At 34.1% G+C, this 24,867-nt stretch overlaps 2 protein-coding genes across 4 annotated transcripts; both read right to left on the bottom strand.

Moving 5' to 3' along the window:
• Positions 1–1,787: 1,787 nt before the first annotated feature.
• LOC122598555 (primary amine oxidase-like) lies at positions 1,788–8,373 on the bottom strand. 3 transcript variants are annotated; one of them, XM_043771146.1, is made up of 12 exons: positions 8,118–8,350; positions 6,845–6,960; positions 6,451–6,756; positions 5,951–6,063; positions 5,535–5,865; positions 5,230–5,445; positions 4,837–5,073; positions 4,139–4,324; positions 3,864–4,004; positions 3,042–3,310; positions 2,249–2,330; positions 1,788–2,119 (listed from the first exon to the last, which is right to left on the bottom strand). In XM_043771146.1, the coding sequence occupies exons 1-12, from the start codon at positions 8,308–8,310 to the stop codon at positions 1,994–1,996; spliced, it is 2,316 nt and encodes a 771-aa protein (XP_043627081.1). In that variant the 5' UTR covers positions 8,311–8,350; the 3' UTR covers positions 1,788–1,993. The 3 variants fall into 3 exon arrangements, 2 of the variants coding, with proteins under 2 accessions (XP_043627081.1, XP_043627082.1); XM_043771147.1 differs by lacking the exon at positions 8,118–8,350 and adding an exon at positions 7,682–7,721; XR_006323649.1 differs by having other exon boundaries at positions 1,897–2,119; positions 3,042–3,305; positions 8,118–8,373.
• Positions 8,374–15,133: 6,760 nt separating this feature from the next.
• Positions 15,134–24,196, bottom strand: LOC122595752 (probable arabinosyltransferase ARAD1). Its single transcript, XM_043768186.1, has 3 exons — positions 23,298–24,196; positions 16,457–16,822; positions 15,134–15,674 (listed from the first exon to the last, which is right to left on the bottom strand). The coding sequence occupies exons 1-3, from the start codon at positions 24,132–24,134 to the stop codon at positions 15,480–15,482; spliced, it is 1,398 nt and encodes a 465-aa protein (XP_043624121.1). The 5' UTR covers positions 24,135–24,196; the 3' UTR covers positions 15,134–15,479.
• Between the last annotated feature and the right edge of the window lie 671 nt (positions 24,197–24,867).

The raw sequence follows: 24,867 nt of genomic DNA, 5'->3' as shown, positions 1-24,867 counted from the left end.
GTTTTAGTATTTATTTATAGAAACATGAAATCATGAAAAAGAAGAAAATTCGATATATAGGAACATATCTTAACTTGATAGTAAATTGGTTTGTTAACTCCAAGTGTCCTAAAACAGTTTGGAATATAGTGCAAAGAATTGCACTGGCTGCTGCTATTTATTGGATATGGAAGGAGAGAAACAATAGAATATTTAAGCAGACTGAAGCTACTAAGGAGAATTGAAATGATAATCTGGCAGAGCATTGAATAAAAAATTAAGTGAAGTTGGTAGTAAGAATGGGAAGAAGTGTACATATGAAAGTATGGATGCAGAGGATAAATTGTACAGCATATAGAATTTAGCTGATAAGTATAGAATTTATCTTAGTATGGATAGTTATAGGTTTTTTATTTTGTATATGTCCATCATGGACTGAGAATATAGATGTATTTGTATTTGGTATTATTAAAAAAAAAACAAACATACTTTAACTTTGATTATAAATGCAATGATTTTCAATGAAACTTTGTTTATTTGTAATTAACTTATATTAACAAGATACTAATTCACATCTTTTACATCATGATACTATCAATTTCAACATCTTTTATTTATGTTTTTAATTTACGATATTATAAAACGATAACATGTTATTGGTTAAATATGATATCTCGCGTATTACACGGGACAATAATCTAGTACTCGTAATATAATAATACTTTTGTATAATAATAACAAAAGGCAAAACAGTATGTTTGATTTTTGTCTACCAAACTTACAATAAAAATAACCGGGTGGGAATCATATTTAGTCATTTATAAACAAAAACATAAAGATTGAGTCCACTATATAATACTCTTATAAATATTACATATTAAAAAAAAAAAAAAAAAAAAAAGAAAAATTTTAGGATATGAGTTATTCGGGTTAACCCAAATAAAAAAATATCACCCATAACCCAAACCAATTAAATTTAATTGGTTTGGTTAACCGAATAACGAACCCGAAATCCGAATAACTCAACCCATATAACCCAAATCCATTTGGGTTGGGTCAAGTTAATTGGGTATGGTTTTTTTAACACTCATATGAGTTAGTAGAATACTTGGCTAAAGTGTGACCTGCTAGCTCATAAGTACTCCTTCCACTACTGACAAATACGGAGTATAACAAAGAACTTCTTTTGGTGGGTGGGGGTCTGGGGGAGAAAATTTCAAATTTCACCCCACAAATTCCACAAAAAACTTGTAAGTTCTAACCCCAGCCATGTAAACATGGCGTACTTCATGTAAAAACTTGGAAGCATGTCATGGATTAAAATAACAGTATGATGGACGAAACCATCAATTGATTAAAGAAAACCAAGAAAACGATGGATCAGTTTCTAAAGAGAGAAACTCTCAAAGTTGTCACCGCCCAAAAAGGCTTAGATACAACACAGGAAAAATAAACAGGTGTAAAATTGTGAAGGAATAAAGTCATTAACTAGATTAAGACCATCTCCAATGGTTTAGTTCCAGTCACGTGCAAGGCTAACAGAGTAACAGTATTCTTCTGGTAGAAATTCCCAGGTATGGAAAGCACAGAAAGTACATAAAGTTAGTCTCGAATGCTAACTACTAACTACCAACTCGCTGTTCAAAGAAAAAAAAAAGATTTTGATACTGATGGAAAGTTTATGTAGGTATATAATACTCATGTTCCAGAATATATCTTTATCTTTAGGTTTACATTAGATGTATATTGGTCTTATATGGACACTATAAGAGAACTTGACTGAAGCAATAAACTACAGGGGTAACATATTTGAGAAGATGAAGATGTTTATTAATAGATTTTAAAGCACAAACGACATCCTTGCTAAATACATATTGACCGTCAACCAAGTCTTCCGTGAGAAACTAAAAAGGTTGGTTAAAATGAACCCCACAGATAAATAACATTGAATACACAAAGAAGATGGAATTTTACAAGCAATCGGAGTACACTTACGTGGTAATAATTCTTCCTTTTACATCTTTGAAACGAGACCATTATGACATGCCTTATCTCCCAATTCGTTTTCCTTTAACTCCATGTCAGCCAATGAACTGGGGGGAACATCCACTGCTGGCGAGCAGTTGAAGAATCCATGTGGCTGCAAACCAACGCATCATGATTCATCAAATGAGAATTGTGTGGATTAACATAACTTAAGGGAATAGTAAAACTATGGCAATAATTGGAGATATAAGTGTAAGTTAATGGGCAAGGAGCCAAGGACTACCATGAGACGGAATCCAATATGTTCTACTGGCATGACAGGCCAATCTTCCAGTCGAGGAACGTGTGTTATTCCAAATACATACCTGTGAGAATTTAACAATATACATACATAATTATGGGAACATGAATACATTAGCATATGTAGTATTTCTATCGGAGGTGGCAAATTCAACTCATTTAACTTAAGAATGGGTCAAAGTCATATTATTTTGTATCTCTAACCAGTTGTACTGGACTACTGGTTAAATAAAAGATTGAGTTATATGGGTCAAATAGGTTGAAACTTGAAAGTGGCTAAAAGTCCAATTTAACTGCATAGAACCTCCTACATCATGTCAGTCAAATACTTAGATTGTTGTCTAAATTACTATATTTTTATTGTCATGTTTGACACTGTTATTATTTATAAAAAAAAGAAAGAAAATTAGTGCAAAAAGAGTTTTGGGTCAACCTAGATCCGTTTAACTTGAACCGATATTTACTATTCTAAATTGAACCCATTTGAATGTAACCCAATCCATCCAACCTGCCATCTCTTAAATTATTTTCATTCTGAAATATATGTTATCAGTGAAATAACACAATTTTTTCATGATCATTGTCACTACTAGTTTACTTATCAAAAAGATATTGGGCCAAAAAGTGGTTCGGGTCTGCCCGGTCCATTTTAACTCATACAAAAATAACTAAATTTGACCTATGTAAACTAAATTGGACCCCAACATGTGAGACAACCTAACACAGTAAATTTGCCACCTCTTGTTCTGAAATGAACGAAGCGACTATGTGCCTACCAGAGAACAAGGTCAGTTTCTTCTAGAGACCGATTCCGTTTAACCCAAGTCGCCAATCCCTCCCCGACACGTGGATTCTGATTAGGGAACTCTCCACCAGGGAACATCTCATCAGGTTCATATGGTGTGACCCACAGATTATGCATCAAAAAAGCAGCTCTTCTCAAAAATTTTGCTTCTGTCCCACCTAATGGTAAACAATTTGATCCAGGTACTAACTTGTAGCCTGTCAATTGACCAGATCGGTTTACAGTTCTTGTGTTCCTGATCTAATCATAGAAATTACATCATTAATGGGCAATCAAGTTGCTTAAAAAAATTAAGATGTCACATTCTTTAAACCATATGGTCGATCAGCTCAAATGAGCTATTACTGATATAAAACTGAAACACCCACAAAATTGAAAATTAAGGTAGAAACCAGAGATGGAAGTGTCGACTAAACTATTTATGAATAGGTTTCTTTCACTGAAAAGTCAAAGCGATAGAATCCAAAAGGTTATGTTCAATGCAAAGGTGTCCAAAGGGGTTAATAGTAGCTAGAGTGTATTTTATTTTTTTAATGCAAAACCCTTATAAATTTCTTGATTCAAAAGTCTAGATTGTTAATAAGATAATATTTTTTTTTAATCTATTACCAACCCATCCTGACCCATTACCAAGCCAGACTGACCACGCATTTTGCTACCTCAAGTGGCAATTGACACAGAACAAATTTTCTAACGGTTTAGTATTTCTTGTACAAAATAATTTGATGTGTGTGAGAGAAAGAAATTTGAATGCCTTAGAAAAATGTGACTTTGTAAGTGACAGAAAACTTACAATCCAATGTCGGGCAGATGAAGGATTACAATCACGAATTGCTTCAAGTTCAGATTTCAACAGTTTCTCTTCAGCATAGAACGCATTATTGTGCACATTTGCATCTCCCGGTTCTTCTACTTTAACATCCAACTCAACCACCTGTAAATTAAAGGAAACTATTTATATCATATATTAAAAATCAGCCCTTCAAAAACTTAAATGTATTAACGATGATACACATCCAAAACCAGAAGAAGCAAAATACAAGTAACACAAGACAAATAACTGTTGACCTGATTGTGGGATTCCCCGGGCTTGCAGTCCACAGACATATCCATACGCGCTACGAAGAAGTGTTGGTGAACAGGAGCATAGAGTCCAGGTGCAATCATAGTCCCATATTTTCTAATCTCACCGGGTTGTAAGGCTCCCAAGCTGAGAATACCGGTTAACTTTACCTCAGCTTCTATTTTTCCATCCTGTTAAGATATGACTTTCAAGATTACTCCTGAATATTTTAAGAAACAATACAGGTTGTAAAGTACACACAAATCAATCAGCCTTATGACATGTGCAAATTGTATGAAAAGTAACCAACTTCAGTCCAGCTTCTATTTCACTTGCCAACAATTTTTTTATCCTACATGAATTCATCATTGTTGATATGTTTCAAAGTTATCAATTTAAGGTAATCCTACAAATTAACCGGTTTCAAAGAGCCACAACGTTAAAATGTCAAGATGAACAAAGTCACTTCAGTAGCCACTCATTTTGACCTGGTAATCGGTCAGGTTACCTCAAATCAATATTTTTGAAAGTTGGTTACCTTAGATCAAAACTTTGAAACTTGAATGCTTTTTTCTGTGGTAACAAACCAAAAGTCAGTTATCTTTTTAAGCAATCAGCCCTTATTAGAAAGCAAGCCACTGCAAGCCAAGTGGAAGTTACTAAAAGCTTAGGTAGAAAAGAAAGATCATGGATGGAAACTTGCCTGATAAAAGTACCAGTAGAACCCGTACTCGTAGTTGGCCACGGTACATATAAAAGAGACTACTAGCCTTCTTGACCGTCGCACTTCAGCTAAACCTGTTCTCCAGTCCTGATGCTTCCATAATATTCCATGGTCCTCTTCGTGCAAGCAAACACAATCTTCAATCGTTTCAACCCCCCCAGTAAAATTTGTCAAGTGAGCATCAAAATACTTGACATAGCCCAAACAATCGCAACCCTGAACAAAAATGTAAGTGGCAGAAATTTATATTTCTTTGACTTGCATAGTTAACTGATTCAGGGACAATATTGCTACCTTAAATGATAACATGAGAAAATATACATGAGACCATGAGACTGAAGCAATAACCAGCTGTCAAAATGGCGAGCTTACCTTCTTAAGAGAATGAGCATTTTTACCTAGTCCATCCTCCCCTGCATCGAATGCATTTTTCCTGTAATGAGGATCATTAGGGTCGCCATAAGGAACCACCATCTCTACAAAGCTTAATCTATGGGCCACAGGCCTACGGCCTCGGCTACCGTCGACATATGCCACAGAGTAAATCACCAAACCCTCTCTTGGCGTAAAACCTATGCGGAAATTCCACTGCCGCATATTAACATAAAACAAATGGTTAATACCATATTCTCAATTTTGTGAAAACAACTGGAATTGGTAGTTTAAACACCACACACCTTCTGCCATTGCACAAAATGCCCATTAACACGAAAACTTGGGCCATCAGGCTGAACAATGTTTAGTGGTTTAACATCACTTCGATCAACACCTCCTCTTGTTTCACCAGCTGTGTAATTCCGCAATGGATCAGCTGGAGGTAGAGGAACAAGTTTGCGGTCTTTAAACTCAATCACCACCATATTTTGCATATCAACTAACACATCGATTCCTTCAACTGGACGAGCATAACCATTTTCCATTGGACAGTCACTTTCTGTTCTACAAAATATAAGTGGTTTGGCCAGTCTACGGTTAGGAGCATCAGCTTCACTGTGATAACCCACACACCTGAATATAAAAATGAAACTTTACACATAAGTATCCTATAATTTTTGAAAATTCTAAAATAATAAGGATAACAATTCGGGCTTACCAGGGATCTACCATCACAAGGTCCATATCTTCAATACCCCTCCTCTTCATGGCCTCTTGAAATGGAGGAAAGTCCTTTACAATGGCTTCACATTCAGCATATTCCACAGCATCCTATTATTGAAAGAGGTGGCACAAATTAAAACAGAATAAAGGTGAAGAGGATGAAACACTGATTCATATAGTGATGCAATTGAGTATGTGATCCTTCTAGCATAATCAACAAGGAAACCTATTGTTTCAGACTTTTAGCTAAGATCCTTTTCTATACAAGTGAAATCAATCAATTTCTTAGAGAGCATCGTATGTGATTTACAATTCTGAAAACCTACATTCATAGAGACAAGAGTGCATGCTAACAGAAAACTCTTTGAGGTCAGTCAATTATCAATCATCCATCAAAAGAGGCCTATGAGCTAACTATATAATAATAGAAAAATGCTTTTTAGGCCAAGGAACATGAAAAAGGAAACATAATATAACTGTAAAAAAGTTCCATACCATAGGAGGTTGTACATCAGGCACTATTTTAGACGAAATGACTTTGCCTCTATGGTGGCCACCTCGAGTTAGAGCATGAACTTCTGATAACTCGACAATCCATATGCTAGTTTCATTTGACTTCTTGTTGTAAACAATTAGTCGAGCTTGTCGAGGTGGAAGTTTAGTGGGAATTATCGGTCCTCCCTTTGTCCTTGGCAACAATGATGGTTGAAACGGCGGGAAAAAATAAGCATCTGCTAATGCAACCACACTCTTGGATGGTTCCACAAGGACCACCTCTATGAAACGCATGCTATCTCTTACCTTAAAAAGTTTAAGTAAAATTCAATGCTGTATTACAAAATATAGAACTTTAAAGCATCAAAAATTACAAGTCTGCGACAATATTAACCTCTGGTGTTGCTCCAGCCGCCCTAACTGTTGCAACAGCTATGGAGATCTCAGCAGAAGCTAAAGGATCCAGTGGATGGCGAGTTTGTGCCTTGACCATACTCGTTGGCCCAGTTCCTGAAAGAACACATTCAGACAATAAATACAACAAATACTACTTGCACAATGCAGTGTCCGAGACAAATAACCTACTAACTAGGTCCATAACCACTGCAAGTAAACAAATGAAACCATATCTTCAAAATCTTATATACATAACTGCATTGTACCACTATATATCACTATATATAAAGACCAATTATTATTTTAGTTGCATAATGTCATGAATGCATGATACCAAAAGATCAGACTAAGCTACCATATACATTATCCATATCTATATAGCTCAATTAGTCCTTTCATATTCTAAAGATTAACGATTGACAATATGCCACATCATCCTCCCTTCCCACCCGTGACACATTCTAACACTACTCTGCGAACACCACCATAAAATTGAGAAACCAACAAAAACTATTTACCGCCGCCGTTCTACACAAGTTACTCAAAAATACAATTTTGCTAATTACAGCACTTAATACTAAAAACAGGGTAAATACTCGGGAACCCCTTAGACCTGTGAAGGAATTTTTCCTTCCAGTCTAGTGATCATGCAACGCTGACTAGCGGTGAGACCCCAGAAACCTTGATTGGGGAACCAAGATTCGAACCCCCGCCTATTTCAGCACCAAGCCGCTTTTAAGGGGGCAGGTGGCCACTAGGCTGTAACCCAATGGTTACTTAATACATGTTCAAAAACGCATATAACTATTGTACATAAAAAAAAAATAATAATAACCGTCCTTCAAAATACAGATATTCATTCCGGCATAATATTTTGATGCATAGATAGCCGTAGCAAAATCCAAAAGATTACAATAATAGTGAAATTTACTGTAGGTCACATTGTGTGGACATCCTGTAGTCAACCAACAAGTGTAGGGCTATCATATGATATTTCCTCAATAATATACATACACAGTCAGCTTTCTTTTTTTTGTTTGAATCTACTCGTATTACGTAACTTTCATAATCACAATCAATCCATACCTATAACTACACTTATCAAAAATCTATATCTATGAATCTATATATATTAAATGATCTCACGTGGTTATCACGTGTTATAATACCTAACTGCTATCATCACATTTATGTAACTAAAAAAAATCATAGATCATACCAAACAGTAACATATTTATATATGTATAGATATAGATATTGAGTTAGTATGCCTTTAGAGGAAGTGGAAGAAGCTGAAGGTTGAGCAACGACAGGACGAGTAAGGTTATCGACGGAAGCAGCGGTGCCGCGGTGGCGAATCTGATCGCCGACGGAAGGATCGGTGGTCCAGTCCGGTACGACATCGGCGGCGGCGGAGGCGGAGAGAAGAGATGCCGGTTTTTTAGAAGTTGATGATGACGCCATTGTTGAAAGCTAGCTTCAGTGGTTAGCTAATGCTGTTACACACACAGCAACAATCACTTTTAACTTTCTGTATATATATATATATATATATCTATATATATATATGAATATGAATATGAATGTGTGTGAGGGAATAATATTTTATGAAGAAAAAGGCAGAAAGGTTTTGTAGTGTATACACTAGTAGCTAGACATTAGACAAAATACATATGCCCGTTATGATAGCTTAGATAAACTATTTAATTCATATTTGTCGTCAAAACACTTTCTCTCGTTGTCTTTTCTCAACTAAAAATATAATAACTAATTAAATGAAGGAATGCTAGTGATCAAATAAATAATTGTTGTTCTCCAAATACTCAAATAGCTATTCACGATGCAAACTTTTCAACGAAATTCACTGTTAAAAAAAAAATTAAGGTGTAAAGTTTTTCGCTCACAACAGGAATCTAGATTACATTATTTTAACTGGGTTCGCGTTAGACAGTCTCCTCACTCACGATACTTTGTCAAAAGAAAATCTCTCAATTAAACTGCAAAAAGACACAACATGTAATTAGAATAATACTTTGGCCCCACTCGAACCTTGGTCTTACATTACTAGGACACTTGTGTAAAATGACTAGTAAGTTAATTTATACGAGTAATATAGTTACCAAAAGTTTATAAGTAAACCTTTATGAAACTCTGAGTAGTTAAGGACCAAAATTTCGATGTTTCGATCAAGAATCGATAAGCAAAATATCGTTTTTTTCGGTGGTATTTCGATAACTTTAAATATTAATATTTTATATATAAGTTTTTGTACTTTATATAATACATTTATAAGTTTTAGTATATAGAAGTTTACATATAATATTTTACATAATTATTGGACTAAAAAAGACTTATACAAAATTTATGGGCTCAATGTGAAAATAATATATGGGTATTAAATTTTATAATATATGATGAAATCATGGAATACAACTATCTATACCTATACATGCTTTATATATAGATAATATTATTATATTAATCTTTTTCATTCTACCAAACTAAATCAAAATCAATCATAGTTATCTCTCCCTTTCAACGATCTCCCTTTACTTGTAAATAACGATGACCTACAACAACAGAAATATTATATCTTTCATTCTCTCCTCTTCATATTATATCTCTCCCCTTCTATTATAAATCTATATATCTATATTTAGGGATCCCCTTTCAATAACAGAAATATATTCTTCAACTTCATCATCCTCTTTTACTTTAAAAAAATCAACTGCTACTTGATATTGTTGCTGCTGCTTGATTGCTTGAAGAAAAATTGGTCAGAAAAAGTTTGTTTTTTTAAGTTTGGCCCAAAATAGTAAAAAAAAAATATGAAAACTGATAAAACCGCTGAAACCACCGAAATTAGAAAGGTTGAATTTCAGTCAATATCGCCGAATCTCGGAAACGAAATCAAAACCGAAATTATATCCAAGCATCGAAAACCCCATACTACCGATATACCACTGAAATTGATGATATAGATGAAACTCATTGAGGGATAAACTAATGAAATATTTCGTGTTTATGTTATATGGAGATTACAAGTTTTTAACTAAGATACAGGTCACATAGTAACATTTATATACCTATCAGGAGATGCTATAAAAGAATTAAAGTTAAATTATTGTTGCAATAAGATTTTACTTTTAATCACTAAAGAGTTGTACTAAAGTAATTTCCAACCACTTTTCAAAAAAAAAAAAAAAGAGTAATTTCCAACCCCATTATGCATGCCATCATCAAAGAGAGCGATATCTCAATTCTAATAATGTCATCACTTTTGTAGTTTTACATAATACTTTTAAATTTAAAGTACAAATCGATCGTAAATTAAGACTGAATGCTACCATAGCTATTAAAAATGAAATAATAATAATAATAATAAATTGTTTGCTTCTTGAATTTTTGTCTCTTGAAGCTAGTTGTCCCAAAATAGTAGCATGAATTTATTATAAATAAGAGAAAATTACTTAAATAGTCTAATTTGAAAGTATATATCCTATTTTAGACATCTATAATATATTTTACCTATTTGATCAATCAATTTTCACCACCTAAAATATTTAGTAAGAAATAAAATTACCCAATCAAATCATGTCATGTGTTCATAATGGGTTTCAAAATTTATACTAATTTGTATCTAATTACTTTATGAATCGTCACCTGAAAAGTATTATCATCTGTTTTTCTAAGAAATAAAGGTATGGACAGAATTAATGGTTTTTGATTTTCTTGCTTTAGTGTCTTATATATACGAACATAGTGCCCGTGCGTTGCAGCGGTTAGAAGATGGGGACAATATAAAACGGAAGCGGTGGTGGAGATCGATGGAGGCGGTGGAGAAGGAGGGTGCGACGGCGAGTGATTCATCACAATAGGTTTGTACCAAATTTTAGACACACAAAATATTAACACTTGGCATAATATCATTGGGTGTCTAAAATTTGGAGGTGTCTAAAATAAGATATACACTTAAAATTTTTACTATAAATAATGGTGTAAGGATAGCGACTTTTATGCAACCTATTGTTAGTTTGTTACACTTACAACTATTTTCCCCTATAAATTAACGATTAATTCAAATAGTCCACGGGAAGATGTAATTCATTCTGGTACTTACGAAACCTCCGAACCATACTTTCTGGTTAAATAGCCAACCATCAGTCAACAATGAACACTTGAAGTGGCTTATTAAGATTCATACTAGATTTTAGATCCGTGTCCAAGACATTATTAATATTAAATATTAATACATGTAACTCGTAAAAATTTATAAAGTAAAAGTTAAAGATATAAGTAGATACTGAGTATTCAATTCAAATACAACCACTACTAAAATCTTAATATATTTACAATAAATTTAATTTATTTTTATATAATTAATTTTTTTATATATGATAGAACGATATATATTAGTTATTATTTTATTGGATAGATATTAGCTATTATTTTATTGAATATATATAAGCTATTATTATTTATTTATTATATTTAAATTATTGGGTAAAAAGTGTAAATGTGTGATGGAAAACAAAAAAGTGTAAATAAAGTCAAAATTGAAAATAAAAGTCAACATTAAGGAATCGTAATTTTATATATGTGATAGAACATATTATTGGATATATATTAGTTATTATTTTATTGGATAAATATTAGCTATTATTCTATTGAATATATATAAACTATTATTATTTATTTATTATATTAAAATTATTGAGTAAAAAGTGTAAATTTGTGATGGAAAAAAAATGTAAATTAAAGTCAAAATCGAAAACAAAAGTCTACATTAAGAAATCGAGAGTTGTGATAGTTGATAAGTTATTAGAGCAACTATGATTTAGTATAATAAAAGATTACAGTAGAACCTTAATAAATTAATACTCGATAAATTAATAACCACGATAAAATTAATAATTTATTTGGTCCCAACTTGGGACCAGTACAAAATTAGACATCAATCAATAAAATAATAAGATAATAATTTTTTAAAACCCCCAAGGTAAATATATAGGTCTCATCAAAACTATAAATTAATAATTCCTTAAATATTTTAAAATTTTAATATTGTTTAGTAAAAAATAAATCTATAGTCACTTGTTTTTTTTTTTAACTTTAAATCTATGTTGAATTTATCCTTAAATTTCTACATTGCACTTAAAAACTGAGACATTATCGCAACAAAAGGTGTGAAGAGTTGTTAGCCACTTATAATACTTATTTCCGAGTGATTGATTTCTAAATTATTGTATATATCATCCTCAACTCATTATTTGCGTCAGTTAGGGCTTGAAAGGACAAAAAGTTTGGCAATAAAGAAATTAAGAAGGGGATGATGCCACCACTTACCTATAAATTGATCCATCCACTTGGTTGGAATGTAGTTAAAAAGAAATAAAGATTTTCTCAAACCTGCCACACCTTTACCATACGAGCATAGTGTTCGTGCGTTGCGGCGATTAGAAAGTGATGACAATATAAAAGGGAGGCGGTGGTGGAGATCGAGAGAGGCGGTGGAAAAAGAGGGCGGCGGCGGAGGATGATAGATCGAAGGTCGATGAGAGTGTTTAATGATTAGAGGGAATGGGGGAAAGAAGGGTATATAAGGGTTTTATGTTTAAGTAGGGTATTTTGGGAAGAGAAAAAGTGCTGAAATTTAAGAGATCCAATACTCAAGGGGTATAAATATAAATAAAGGAGATTAATATCAAAGTTCAATATTTAAACTTATATTTTATATATTGACTTTTAATTAATTTAATAGTTGATGATGTATCAATTTAATCAAGGGATAAAGGCATGGGAATGTACCCAACTATAGCAAAAAAAACTATGTAATGTATCCTACTACTCGACTTGCTATTCAGTGTAACCAACTACGTGTTTTGGGTTATTCAATGCAAACAACCGGATACACAACAAGTAGCACGTTACCACTTGCATTTTTTATTAAAAAAATCACGAAACAAGTATCAATGCAGGTGACTATTACTTTTTCTTTCTCATCTGGGCGGATGGCGATTTCCCCCAATTCACTTTCTAACCCTAACTAAATTCACCTACTAGCTCAGTTAAATCCACCGATTAAGCTCACAATTAACATTCCCACCTTCCTTGATATCTATAATTAATTATTGAAAATGAGAGAGAGTGAACGGCTAGGAGAAAATTATCCGGTTAGAGAGGGAGAATTCCAAAGAAGAGAAGAAAAACGTGGACAGATTCGAGCAGGAAGGCACAGATCATCATCAAGAGGAAGACTTTTGTTCGCAAGAAGATTGTCTAGGTCATCATCCGGTTAGAGGAAAGTTGCTCCATAACTTTTCTCTTCAGATTCTCCTTCGTTGTTGATCAAATCGAGTTGAAAACCATAAGGATTTGTTCGCGAGAAGATTCTGAACACAGTGATACCTTCATTTGTCCAATTTGTGAACTTTTTTGACAGTTGAATTTTCCAGCAACATCGAATTTTCCGGCGAGTCTCAATCGGATTAATTTCTGCCCAGGGTTTGGTCGTGGCTTGATTCTGAGTATTTTGGTGGTAATTTCGTGGTCTAACTCGAAGAAACGAAGGTTTATCGGCGTTTGAAGTTTTCCGGCAAGGTTTTGTGCAGATTCCAGCCGCCGTGTTCTTCATATTTTCTCCAGAAATTTTCTAGAAACTAGTGAGGATGATGATGATGGAAACCGGATGAAAAACCTATTGTAGTAGGTTGCTTGCGTTGAATAACCCAAAAAACGTAGTTGGTTACACTGAATAGCAAGTCAAGTAGTAGGGTACATTACATAGCCTTTTTGTCATAGTTAGGTACATTTCTATGTCTTTATCCCTTTAATCAAACAAGTTGACAACCTGAAAAAATCCTAATCCATTTAAAAAGACGTGACATGTTGGTCCGCGATAAACTTTGAACTCTTAACTATATTGTCTCGTAGAGCACACTAACTGGGTGTAACCGTGGGCCCACACCACTATGGCAGTCTCATGGTTGGCTCGACATGGATGTAAAATTTTCCAGTAATGTATCATAAGAGCATCCACAATAATAAAAAGCTTTTAAAAGCTTTTTTTTGTTGCCACCTCATTAAACCATTAACTTCAAGTTTTATAAAAAAGTCATCTTACTCCAATAATAGCTTTTTTTGATTAAATTGCCTTGATTTGAAAAAAAGCTTTTGCTCAATAGCTTGATCATTGACAAGCTTTTGACAAAAAAAGCTTTTGTACCCAATGGTATCAAGCTATTAAAAAGCTTTTTTCTTTCAAAAAAAAGCTTTTGATCAAGCTCCATTGGAGATGCTCTAAGTATAGGTCTTTGACATTCGGATGATACATTTAAGTTCTAGTTCCGCACTTTATATTCGTTGGGGTGGATTGTTGATGGTTTTTCGGAAGTCTTAAGTTACATCTTAAATATTGGTGTATTTTAGCAGTATGAAAAGAGTGAATTGGCGTTTAAAATAATAATAAAGTAATCATAACAAATTATAGGTAAACAACTAAATTTAAATTCATGTCAAAATAAAGGTTGATTATAGATTTCATGATATATTTGTATAAAAAGCATATATACTTATGATCATTAATTCATTATTTTATTGGTTAAAAAACGAAGTTGTACCTTTGTGGTTGGAACATCTTTGGCTGATTGGAAACAGCACCAAAAACACCAGTTAGGTGACGTACATCAAAGCCATAAAACATACTTTGATTTGGGTTTATATGACAAACATGTTAATCACAAAAGATAAACATCATAGTTACTGTTCGTGGACGATTAGATGGCCACGTAGACAGGTTGAGTGGTAATTGGAAAACATTCTTGTCCTTTTGGCAGCGTATTGAGACTCTTGGTGAGCATTTTTTGCTTAATCTATAGAGGAATTCCCCGTTCAAAACCTCCTTAGGACAGTTTTGAGGGTTTGAGGAATATTAATGACCAACAGACCCCTTTTCAGTGAGACTTAAAATCAATTTATTCTATCTAGTATTTCTCATTTGTATGGATGCGTATTGACGTGAACTACACGTGGATTCAAAGATAAACTATGTCGTTGTCTAGATATGAATGCATTGTGTTGTTCAAAAGGTTTAAAAACCGATGACATTTTCCCTACACAGTTTACCTAGGGAAGGCAAATACTCAGCTGTAGGTGCTTAAAAGAATCACATGAATTTGTATTTAACCAAGCTTCTGCACCTCTAAAAAACCAAAATTCAAGCCAACACAATGTCAAGTCTGAATGTGTTCATTAGATGCATAGAAAAGGCAAAAACACACCCTCAGAGTTTGGCGAGAAATAAATATATAATGTATCTTTTTAAAAATTTACCGCGTCCCCACTCCACTTCTGAATGTCTAAATCCTCTTTCAGGGAGTGAACTAAATAGTACAACAAAAACTTAAAAACCTATAACTAGCATTCTTTTCTCATCTATACCAAATGGATTAACGGAGAAACTACTAAAACTCATATTTTCCTAGAATTAATCACTAATTTAGACAGCCGAAGTGAAGATTTATAGCCTCGCCATTTCAAGAACGAAACATACCTTGTTGATAGATGTGGTTTCTAATGAAAATGAGCCCAGCAACATAAATTCTACCTTGTAAATCGTGTGTGTAAATAGTAAATTATCTTAATAATGATGTGTTGATGCCTGTTTTGTTTGAGCAAATGCAAGAACAGTCCGGTTCAATCAGATGCCTCTTGACAATCCTCTTGTCACGATTGATCATTAGATTAATAAGAGGAACCTTTAAAGAAACTTGACGCCAAATCTCATTCACAGTCCCATTTGGATCATCATATTCAAAGTAGTGTTGCACCTAATCACATTACAAGATATACCAGCATCAGTAACAGTTTCAAACACATAGAAGTAGCAAAAATATCTCAAACTAGTACATAAACATATACTCCGTATCATTTGTAAACCTTGTCTGTAAGTTTGTGGCAAAAACTACTATTTAACAACCTATAATGCAGGAAATTACGCTTTATAGAGGTTCCGAAGAAGACAAATTCCCCATATGGTCAAATATGATATATCAATCAACAGCTCTTTATCAATAGTACTTACCAAAAAAAGCTATTGATGATAGCAGTGATGCTGGTGCATAAAATTCCTCTAGTTTTTCAGCATCGATGGATAGTGCACATAGTTTACCATTGCAATAAAAAAAAAAATACTCCTGCTACATTATGTAACCAATCAAATGGGTGCATTTGCTAGAGATATTTGTCCTAACTGCAGAATGGTGACCAAGTCGCTAGTGACGAAGGTCAAATCAGTATAGGTACAGGTTTAATACTAACAGATTGGAAGGGAAATGATATGGGTTTCTAAATCGTACTCGTTAGCCGAGATGGAAGATTACCAAGTTTATGGGCATTTACTCTCACTCACTCTAACCCGTACTCGCTGACTTGAACCACAAATACCCAAACACTATCAAACCTATATCATCAAAAGTTCAAAATTGAACACCCCTTATAAGTATATATATTCAAAGCTGAGATAAATGTGTTAAGTACATGGTCTTTGAGTCAATGTAAAATAGGTAACTAATGCCCAATTAACAAAAGGAAGCACACAGATAGCACTAACCTTTTTCAGCTCTGTTTGAAATTCCAATATCTGGTCCTTCTTTACTCCCCTTAGCAGTTTCGTCAAGTATCCTGGCTTTACAGCTGAATCAGTGTCAACAAAAACAGCAATTTTCCTGTAGTCTATGACATCTTCAAAAGGCAACTCGATAAAATCACTGATAATAACAGGAACACACAAGCTGACAATGGCATCAAAAAGGCGACAAGCTGATGGTGTATCACCAGCTGGATGTAAACAGAACTTTGAAGTATGCATCCCTTGCGTAGCCATCCGCCTACTCTCCCTTGACTGAGAACCATGTTTTATAAAAACATCTTTTTCATCCTCAAGTATCTGAAACAGCAGATCACGAATCTTTCCTCCCTGCAATAGATTAACGATCCACATTAGGATTGCAGAAAAACAAGCACAGCGGAGAGGCAAATATAAGAACCATGACAAGTGCTATAGTATTTCCCTTTCTCAATCAGGAATATCATGATACAACCAAGCAAGGGTTTAAGGACCTAAAAGGATATACAACCTTGACAATGCCTTAGGCGAGTTCCATGATTATCAGATTTTTTGCCGGAGAAATTGGCCATTTTACTTCAGATACCAAGTTGTAAGAAGCAAAAAAGGACAGAATCTAATTATTAATCTGCTACTCATTATTATTATTTATTTCTCCTGATACCCTAAAGAGAGAAAGGGATTACTATTGGTTTAGCTGAGACAAGAAAAACACTTTATTCCGATTTGGATCAATAAAGGATCCTCAACAATTAACTTAAGAAGTCTGTGTATATATCTAACAAAATGAAGTACTGATAACAAGAGATATATTCCAAGAAGATATTGACATTTTGCAATAACAAAAGAAATTTTAAGAGCACAAAATGCAAAAGATACTCGTCCATCTCATTCGTCTTGCACTTGATTTCATCTTTCCCTTGTTTAACATTAATCATTGTTGTTAAAAGCGTGCGCCCAGGCCGCCTAGGCGCAAGGCGAGGGCGAGGCAAGGGGTTCCCGCCTGAAATTCAAGGCCCAAGCCCACTAAGAATTAGGCGCCAGACAGACTCCTCTTTTCTATAAAACCCTTTGGTTATCCAAGAAGCATATTAATAGCATGTCAGGGACTAAATCACGTTTATATATTGTTCCAAATATCAAAATCAAATCATGAATCAGATTATATCAACATCAAATCATCCTTCATCAACATATTCTCCCTACAACTCCAGGCAAGTTTTCTTCTTTTTTTTCTTTTTTCTTTCTCAAAAGATTTTTTCAAGTGAAACTTTCTTTCTTATCATCTCTTAGAGTCAATGAATCAAGGTGGTAATGTTTCTCAACGTCCTAAATCTAAAGACCCTGGGTGGAAGTACAACAAGTGGGTGTTTCCAGGTGACAAAAATTCGGTTCGTTCAACGTCCTAAATCTAAAGACCTTGGGTGGAAGTACAACAAGTGGGTGTTTACAGGTGACAAAAATTCGGTTCGTTGCAATTTTTGCGGGTTTATCAGCAAAGCGGGAATTTATAGGGCTAGACAACATCAAATAGGAGGTAACACAAATGTTAGGTACTGTGAAAAGGTCCCAGATGATGTTAAAGCTGAGCTTATTGAATACGTTGAATGACAAAAAGCAAAGAAAATTAATGATGACTACCAAGATTTTGCCATTGATCTGGAAGATGGTGGATATGGAGATGATGAACCTGATGAGGACCAGGCTGTTGAGAACGAGGCTGTTGAGAACCAGAATACTCGGAACAAAAGAGCCCGAGTGGAGAAACCAACCAGTAGCAGGTCTAATGTGAAAGGACCGTTAGATTTATTTGTGACAAAAGGTAACTTTTTTATTGTTCGATTACAAACTGATACAGATTAGTTGGTTCTTATATTTGCTTATATTAGAGTATAATTGATATATCCTTTTATTTCAGAAAAAAGCAAAATTGATATATGCTTATATTAGAGTATAATTGATATATCCTTTTATTTCAGAGTATAATTGATATACACCTTGTGCTGCTCACTGTTTAGATCTTATGCTTGAAGACATCGGTAAGATCAAACAAGTGAAATCAGCAGTTCAGAAAGGTATTTCTCTTGTGAGTTACATCTATAACCATACTACTTTGCTAAGCATGATGAGGGAGTTTACAGAGAACAATGAGTTAGCTAGATGTGGAGTTACTAGATTTGCAACAAATTATCTCACTTTTAAAAGTTTGCATAGACACAAAAATGCTTTGAGAAATATGTTTGCTGATGAAAGATGGACCAAAAGTAAATTGTCTAAAGAAACAAAGGGGAAACGAGCTAATGATATTGTTTTCACCCCTACTTTCTGGAACAATATCACTTTTAGTATAAAAGTGATGAGTCCAATTGTGAAAGTGCTTCGCCTAGTTGATAATGAGAAGAAACCAGCAAAGGGTTACATATATGAAGCCATGGAAAGGGTTAAGCTTGCAATTAAAGCTGCTTTAAACCAACAGCAAGACGAGTATGAGATTATATCGGACATAATAGACAAACAGTGGAACTCTCAGCTTCACCATCCGTTACATGCAGCGGGTTATGACTTAAACCCGCAGTTCTACTGTTACAACAAGGAAATTGAAGATGACAAAGAAGTGGCAGCCGGTTTACATGAATGCATCATGCGGCTGGTCCCGGATAAAGACACACAAGATGCAATAACGAAAGAGTTGCTTCAGTGGGTTAACCAAGTAGCTTTCTTTGGATTAGCACTTGCAAAAAGGCAACACATGAGTGTACAACCTGGTAATAAGGCTACTTATTTGTATTGTTTCTTTAATTTAATGCGACACTAGAATACTAGATTATTAGTCTATATTATGATTTGTACAGCTGAGTGGTGGAAGCTCTTTGGGAAGGGTACACCAAATTTACAAGATTTTGCAATTAAAGTGTTGAGCTTAACATGCAGTGCATCAGGATGTGAAAGGAATTGGAGTACCTTCGAGCACGTAAGTTTCTGTTCAGTTTAATATGAACAACTTTACAATACTTTATAATTATGATGTGACTATCAGTTTTAGTGACTCGTTATATGAGTTTAATAGTTAGTTGACAATATTTATAATTATGATCGGATCCATTCCAAGAAAAGGAACAGACTTGAACACCAGAAGTTGCACGATTTAGTGTATGTCAAGTACAACACCACGCTTAAGAATCGTCGTGACAACCTTGATGACTTTGATCCAATATCACTAGATGTCATTGATGATAGCAATGAGTGGCTAACAGGGATAATGGACGAGGATCGTATTCACAGTGATGAGGATTTGACTTGGACCATGGTTGGGGAGTCAAGTGGGGCAGGAGAGCCCTCTAGAATAACAAGGTCTTGTAATGTACCATCATCAATACCTTCATCATCAAGACCTACATCTTATGTAAACTTAATTGATGATTCTGAGGAAGAAGAGCTCGACGCATTTGACGATGATGGCATGGCATAGTCCGTAGTTTTGTCAATAATTGTTTTGGCTTAATGCATTATGTGTTATTTAGATGGAATTTTCTAATTTGAATGTCATTTGGTTTGGTTTTTACTTTGGTGCGCTTTTTTTTTTCCGGGCGTGCGCTTTTTTTGCGCCTCTCGCCTTCGCCCCTTTTAGGGTCTTTGCACTTTGAGTTCGCCATCGCTTTTGACAACTATGATATAAATTCATGGTTTAAAAAAAACGGAAATGAGGCGCGCCTCAAGGCGCGTTTCGAGGCAAAACGGGGCTGTAGCGTATATTCAGGGTATTGGATTGGTACGTACGCCTCGGGTTGTTGAGGTGGTGGAGAAGCGTATGAGGCAGAGAAACGGATCGAGGCGGTTCCTTATTTTTTTGGGTGGGCTGTATCTATTTGGCGGCAAAAATAGGAGGCTGAAGATGAAGATGATTCGGTCCATGAAGCTGATGACTTGGGAGATGATGCAAATTATCTTATTTGATTGATTTTGAACTTTATTTGATGTTTAGTATTTTCTTTTTTAATATAAGATATTAGACATATAATTTTCTATATTTTTTTTATTATCGCCTAGACCTTACGCCTCGATTCGCCTCGAGGCTTACGCCTCTTGAGGCGAAGGGAAAACGCCTCGAAACTCGTTTCCGTTTTTTTAAACTCTGCATAAATTAAATATAAACTGTGACTCGTTATATGATAAATAGGAGCTTTGGTCATAGAATGACAGAATACTTTAAACAAAGAATCACAACAAAGAAAATGAGGTGACCCAAACCAGAAAAACAGATATATACTTACAATTCGAGAAGTAAGGGGGCGTTTGGTTCACGGAATATTTTTGAAGGAATTGGAATTTGTCAAAGGAATTGGAATTTGATGGAATTGGAATCTCAAAGTTTTAAAATATGTAATGAGTTTGGTTAACAGAATTCAACGAAATTCAGTTAAAAGAATACGAATTTAAACGATCACAAATGACAAAATTACCCTTTAATAATCTTTTGTATTTCATTTGTGTTTTAATGATATAAGTAATATATAATATAAATTATAACGTTTTTAATAATATAAGTAATATATAATATAAATAATAATACTTGTAATTAATAATAAAACGTAATCCAACAAACCCACCAAAGTCTTTTTCATCTGCAACTTTTCTTTTCATCTCCCCAAGAATTCCTTTCATCTGAAACTTTTTTTTTTCTTTTTCTTTTTCTTCATACAGTGTCACACCTTTCTTCAATACACCAAGATTTCATATCCAATAATTCTTTAACAAATCCATCAAAGATCTCAATGTTTCCAAATCTAACAACTATGAATAATAGCATCGGAATAATAATAAGTGGCCGGAAATAATTAGCAGCGGCCATCGGAAATCACAAGCAACGGCGTTGGCCGAAAATCACGAGCAGCGGTGCTAAGATCCCAAACACAGCGGCGGTGGGTGGTGCTGGAGGTTAATATCAGACAGTTAATTACATCAGGTTTTTCTATATTTTGGTGTTTAGTTATGATTTTTGAGAGGGTATTATAGTAAACATGTATGAATTCCATTGGAATCTAAAACATTCCTTGGATATATAGAAGGAATTTCAAATTCTGTGTTTTGTGGAATTTGCTATGTTATCAATTTCGGTGAAATTTCGGTGAAATTTCGGTTTTCGGTGGTGGGACATAATTTCGGTATTGAATTTCGGTTTATATATCATTTCCGAAATTTTCGGTGGTTTTGACCGAAATTTGACCGAAATTACCAAAATTTCTGAAATTTCGGTGAATTCTGTTTCAGCACTTCCAGGTTTTATCTTTTACTCTTATTTATGTATATATATATAAATACATATATAATATTAGAATTACCGAAATACCACCGAAAAAAACGATATTTCGTATACCGGTCCGTGACCGTAACACCGAATTTTATGTCCTTGACTACTTAGGGAATTTGTTGGAAAGTTTAAGATTCCAATTCCATCATTTTGACCAACCAAACATGTTTAGCAATGGAATTCAAATTCCAATTCCATGGAATTCCTAGGAATTCTGTAAACCAAACACCCCCTAAGTGGTCTCCTTTCCTGTATTTTGAGAAACAGGGATCTCCAAGAAGTCTAAGTCTAAGACTCGACTTAACTCAATTCATTCATTACAAACTTTACAGCCTATTGTCTGTATAGATACTAATCCTATTAGCCTGATTAGCAAGCTAACTAAATAATATAAAAGATTATAGTAAATACACTACTATCCTAATCATAATAATAATAAAACTGATATTATATTACTAAGTAATAATAATATAATTTTCCAGCAGATCCATATCAGAAAATTACTATGCATGTGTAATTCTCATTCACAATAATGAGCAAACAGCTATATATGTACATTAATAGATTTAACCCGTTCTCTTATGTGACAATTCAGATAAGCACGTATAGCAATTTGCAAGAAAATGTGATTAAGCTGACAATTAAAGGGCTAAATGACAAAGTGAGTGCTTTACATGATCCTGTATATATAGGGCCTACTAAATTGCTCAGAAACCTCATGTATGGTCAAAACCCAAGCATATAACCACAACCTGTAATAGGTGTAAGGACAATCGATTTATATGCTACGGTTAATTTCTTTGTGGATTCATGTTTCACTGCCTATTTACATAATGTGATCTGTGACTCCCTTGCCATAGAGATGATTGTCCCACATTTTGATTATTTTCGTTGAAAATTCACAATTCAATGGGATACTATTTTATATGATTTTCTAAGCGTTTCAAGAGTACATATGTCTAATGCACAGATTTGAGGTGCCAGAACAGAATGACAAATAAACTCACTCATAAGTGAGATTTACTGATTTGACAATAACTGATCAACGTTATGCACAGGCAGTAGTGTAGTCAATAATATATTGAAAGTATTTGTACCCGCATGTATTACACTAGCTACTTAGCATCTTTATTTTAATCCATTAAATATCAAAGCTTAGTTCATCTAGTCATTAAAAAGCAGTTGCGTGTTTCCATAGATCACACATATATGGACGGCCACCCTTTTCATCCGTTTCCCTTTTAGTTTAACATCTACATCAGCACACTAAACATCTATAACAGCAATACCCTATGCCCTGTGTATAACATGCATATCAATAAGAACAATGTTGATACTAACTACAGCTAGAGGCGGCTCAAACAATGTCACTTTAAGTAAAAACTCGGGTCTATGTATCAGTCATGGTCCCTTACAACAACCTAGTACAATTAACGAAATGCTCAACTAGGACTTAAATACACATACATATGATACAAAATATATATATCATACAAAACATAAATCAAATGACAGTACCTCCTTCCGGTAACGATTTCCCATAAAGAACATCAACCACTTCCTATTGTCAACACCAATATCTCCCTTATAAGCATTAATCCGATGCGAATAAGGCACAACGACATCTTTAACCAAAGACCCTTGATCCTTCCTTAACCTCCCGAAATCCGAAACAATCAGCACCCCATTCTTCACTCTATCCAAAACTTTATACAACGCATTCGGATCCTGACAAATAAACACATGATCCCACCCATTATTCCTCTTCCAATAAACCTGTTGTTCCAACCACTCAATCAAACCCTCCTGCATTTCCTCATCACTATACTCTGTCCCCCCTTTCGGGTTCGCAACCAAACTCAACGACGAAAAAAACGGCACATAAAACAACTGGGCATCATCTGGGTCATAAACCCTGATCACATTTGACCCGGTTCTTTCCGGGTCATTTAAATTAACAAACAAATGCCACTCTGCAGCATGCTGGTTACCAGGATACTTTCTGTTTTTTATATAATCATCATCATTTAGTACTACATTTGCCAAATCACCGCCATTTCGGGCCAATTCGTAACTCTGAATAACCCCATATGTGAATTTTATTGGGAGATCATACATATAAATCTTGGTTTTTTGAGGGAATTGAGGATGGGTTTTGATGGGGGCTTGAAAAGGGGTATGGAAAAAGAAAGTGCATAAAGCTGTGAGAATTAGGATAGTGGCTATGAATGGTTTCAAGATTGGTTTTTTGGGCATTTTTTGATCGGATTTGTCGTCAAGATTTTGAGATGATGATGATGATGATGGCAATGGTGAAAAAGGTCTGGATTTGATGATGGATCTTTGATTAATCATTTTTTCACTTTTTTGTTTTCATTATTGGGACGAAAGAAGTCATTTTCTTGAGAAAAAACGGGTGATGATTCTTAAGTTTATAGTACAGATAGTTGAGCTAAATTGGGACGATACACTCCTCGATATGTTTGGTTTAATTCGACGCAAGTTCGAAACTTCGAACTACTCGATCATATCAATATATTTGAAGCTAGATTATTATTTCGGATAATACGAGGAATTAATAATTAATATATCCAAACTAATGACATTTTAATGTTTTATAATATACTATTTAGTATTATCGATAAAAGGTGTTATATATTTATATCATCATACTAAAAATTTAGAGAAAATGTCACAAATGGTCCCTGTAGTTTTTTATATTATTAAGTTGAACCCTATCTTTTTTTTTCGTTGCAAACAGTCCCTCGGTTTTTTCGTTGCAAGTTAAATCCAATATCTTCCCCACTATTCAATCAACAAAACAAATAGATACACACCTCTAATATATACATACATATACGTAATCAATTAAGTTAACATACAAATATCTATCGAGCCATATTATATAGCTATACCTATATATAAATTATATAAAATATAAAAATAAAAGGTAAAATAAATACATACATACATAATGTAATGAATCTTAACAAGCTTAGAAAGTGGCACAACGTAGCCTCAATCACATATTAATTCCGAAAAAAAAACTTTCAAAAAACCAACACATCCACATTTAATTTTTGATTTA

Source organism: Erigeron canadensis, chromosome 4, assembly GCF_010389155.1.
Source record: "Erigeron canadensis isolate Cc75 chromosome 4, C_canadensis_v1, whole genome shotgun sequence".
Classification (NCBI taxonomy): Eukaryota; Viridiplantae; Streptophyta; class Magnoliopsida; order Asterales; family Asteraceae; genus Erigeron; species Erigeron canadensis.
The sequence above is the reverse complement of the archived record's forward strand: the minus strand, read 5'-3'. Positions and strand labels throughout refer to the sequence as shown.